The 3,534-nt window shown below is 30.7% G+C and overlaps 1 protein-coding gene across 1 annotated transcript; it reads right to left on the bottom strand.

Annotated features, from left to right (window-relative positions):
- Positions 1-2,425: 2,425 nt before the first annotated feature.
- Positions 2,426-3,293, bottom strand: LOC122506000. Its single transcript, XM_043617947.1, has 3 exons — positions 2,902-3,293; positions 2,616-2,831; positions 2,426-2,533 (listed from the first exon to the last, which is right to left on the bottom strand). The coding sequence occupies exons 1-3, from the start codon at positions 2,905-2,907 to the stop codon at positions 2,426-2,428; spliced, it is 330 nt and encodes a 109-aa protein (XP_043473882.1). The 5' UTR covers positions 2,908-3,293.
- Between the last annotated feature and the right edge of the window lie 241 nt (positions 3,294-3,534).

Here is a 3,534-nt window from a genome sequence, read left to right as displayed (position 1 = left end):
GTAAGAAGATTTACTTGGAAGTTTTCTACAGACTACACACGACTTAACAAAAGGATAATAGTACCAAACTATCCTAACAAGGATCCTGAACAAATTCGACACAAAATAAATGAAAATACTGAAATATCAATCTTCGATTTAACAGATCTTTATTCAAGAATAGAAATCCATCCTAATGACACACATAAAACATCAATTGTCACACCAATCGGAAGCTTTGAATTCAAAAGATTGATTCCAACGTTAAAAGGATCCGAAATAACATTTTATAAATTTTTTGATACTATTTTCGAAAATGATTTGAGACAAGACATAACACTGTATCCAAAGGGTATAATTGTGACAAGTAAAAATATGAAGGAACATATTGAGACCATATCAACAATATTTTTAAAATTCGCTCTAAATGGAATTTCAATTCAAGCATCAAATTGTAAACTCTTTTTGGACAAAATCGACGCACATGATTACATGAATTCCCAAATTGAACCCGACAACACGGTACCAATACCAAATCCTTCCTATAACGGGCAACTAATGCTACATTTTCGAATTTTCGAAAATTATTTCAAAGTCATTCTTATCGAATACTCTGATAGACGAATTAGTGTAATCAAACAGTCAAAACGAAAATTTCAACCTTCGGAAACATTATACAACAAAGAAGGAAAAATCTGTCTAGCATTAGTTCATGCAAGAAGAAGATTCAATCAATTTATTGGAGACAACGATATATTGCTTCCAAATGGACGAAACGCATTAAATTGGCTAAGTGAAATTGAAATTACAAATACAAGAATTAACCATTGGAAATATAAATTGCAGACCTCAGAATGGATCGTATGCCAGAATAATTAAATAAATAAATAAAAGGAATACAGGACAACAATAATAAATTAAATTATACCAAAAACTAACTATATTTCCCTAAAAACTATACAATATCTCAAAAATAAGCAAAAAAATATATATAAGGGACATTCCACGTCAACACGGACAGAGCTCTAAACAAAAATTGCTTTGATGGATTTAAACGTTCTAGGGCTTAAAAGATTTCTACGTTCATGTACTTTAAGTTGCCGATGGGCGTTTTTTGCAAAAATCTATTTCCGATGCCAATAGAACTGTCAAAAGTCAAAAGGTCCAAAAATCTAAAAATACTTTTATGAATTAAAAGCAAAAAACGAGGTAAATTATTCTGTAACTCATTCTTTATCAGTTTTTAGGGTTCCCGAATATAAATCTAAAGTTTTTTTTAAAAAATCCAAAATAGCGAATTCAATATGGCGGACAAAATTCAAATTTGATCAGATTCGATGAAAACTTGTTACTCGGGGGTTTTTAGGGTCGCTGATTACGAATCTAATGTCACTTTTTAAAAATTCAAAATGTCGGATCCAATATGACGCAAAAAATTTTCAAATTTGATCCGATTTCCTTAAAACGTGTTACTCGGGGGCTTTTGGGGTCGCAGATTATGAATATGAAGTTACTTTGTGTTTGAGACTTCAAATTCATAATCAGATACGCTAAAAACCACCGAGTAACACTTTTTAATTAAATCTGATCAAATTAAAAAATTTGATCCGCCATTTTGAATTTCTACAAAGTAACTTCATATTCATAATCTGCGACCCCAAAAGCCCCCGAGTAACACGTTTTAAGGGAATCGGATCAAATTTGAAAATTTTTTGCGTCATATTGGATCCGACATTTTGAATTTTTAAAAAGTGACATTAGATTCGTAATCAGCGACCCTAAAAACCCCCGAGTAACAAGTTTTCATCGAATCTGATCAAATTTGAATTTTGTCCGCCATATTGAATTCGCCATTTTGGATTTTTAAAAAAAAACTTTAGATTGATATTCGGGAACCCTAAAAACTGATAAAGAATGAGTTACAGAATAATTTACCTCGTTTTTTGCTTTTAATTCATAAAAGTATTTTGAGATTTTTGGACCTTTTGACTTTTGACAGTTCTATTGGCATCGGAAATGGAATTTTGCAAAAAACGCCCATCGGCATCTTAAAGTACAGGAACGTAGAAATCTTTTAAGCCCTAGAACGTTTAAATCCAACAAAGCAATTTTTGTTTAGAGCTCTGTCCGTGTTGACGTGGAATGTCCCATAAATATATTCAAAAAAAAAGAAAGAAAAGGAAAATAAAATAAAAATAAAAAAACATAAAAGTAATATAAGAAGAGTATTACACAAAAAAAATGTATATACGTATATGCATATGTATGTCGATATAACTAAAATATCCCTAACACATAAAATTAATAAAACCCTACATTACAAACACCTTAATAAACTATTCATACAGTAGAACCTATTCAAAAAAAAGAGAGAAAAGGAAAATAAAATAAAAAAAAAAAAATTTATTATATATATATATATATATATATATATATATTAAACCACTTAGGTACGTCGTCTCCTTAAATTTTGCCTCCTTTTGTAACACGATACGTTTTTGCAAGTGTTACAATACTTTGGACTCCACAAAAGAAGGTTGTCCACACGAGATCGCTGAAAGAAAAATAGAAAATTTATATATACAGTTAACCAAACATCTTTATGCATAAAACAAAAAATAAAGAAAGAGACTTACTAGTGCCCAAGTTACTTTAATGGTCGGACCATCCTCCATGAACGTGAAACGTTCCACCCTGATCAAAACCAATGTTTTAACAATGGGCTGCCACTCCAACCCTTCCATACACTTGGTCAACTGAGAAATCCTGCACACAGAAGATTCAACTCCTGACTTCTCTACCATTCTCTGACCCTTCTTCACAAAGAATTCGGATGGATGGCGGACGTCAACCTAAACGTAATAAATAATTAATAAAATATACAAAATTACACACATCACTATAAACAAACATATAACATACCGGCATCCAGTAACCCCGCCAATAAACAGGGCCATCAGCCCGCAATTTTATATACTCTTGACACCAACGAAGAGGCCCATCCGACAACTCAGGGCGACTCTCCCACGGTATTCCTGATGAACGTTGTTGTTCCCCAGGATGAGTGTACCCAAATTCGCACCAGGGTCCAACTTGATAAATAGTGCTAAAATAAAATAAAAACAATAAACAGTGCGCAATTTTTCTCTGTTATTCTTACAATCGCTTTACAAAAAAAAACAAACAAACAAACAAACAAAAAGAGCTAATTAAAAAACAAGAAACAATTTATAGCGATCCTAAATAGTGACAAAAGTTGATATTTTAACATTCTCAATAAAAATGCAGCATCCTCAAAACTTAAACTTAGCATTTTTATTTTTAATTTTATTTTTTTTTAAACTCACTCATCTTTTTAAAATTAGAAATCCTAAAAATAATAGAAGGTAAATTTTAAAGAACTAAGATTTTTTTTTATATGGGTGATTCTCCACAAAGTGGTAACTTTTGAGTATGTTAAAAAAATTTTTTTTAATTAAATTTTTGAAATTTTTTTTATTTAGATATTTTTAATAAAGCTTGAGAATGATTATTTTATAGATATTTAAGCTCAAT

Source organism: Leptopilina heterotoma, unplaced genomic scaffold (genome assembly GCF_015476425.1).
Source record: "Leptopilina heterotoma isolate Lh14 unplaced genomic scaffold, ASM1547642v1 Lhet_384, whole genome shotgun sequence".
Lineage (NCBI taxonomy): Eukaryota > Metazoa > Arthropoda > Insecta > Hymenoptera > Figitidae > Leptopilina > Leptopilina heterotoma.
The sequence above is the reverse complement of the archived record's forward strand: the minus strand, read 5'-3'. Positions and strand labels throughout refer to the sequence as shown.

Bases quoted from the DNA above. Each gene is read 5' to 3' on its own strand.
- LOC122506000 (XM_043617947.1), bottom strand. The intron at 2,534-2,615 runs GTAAGTCTCTTT...TTTTTCTTTCAG, and splicing joins TTAAAGTAACTTGGGCACTA to CGATCTCGTGTGGACAACCT.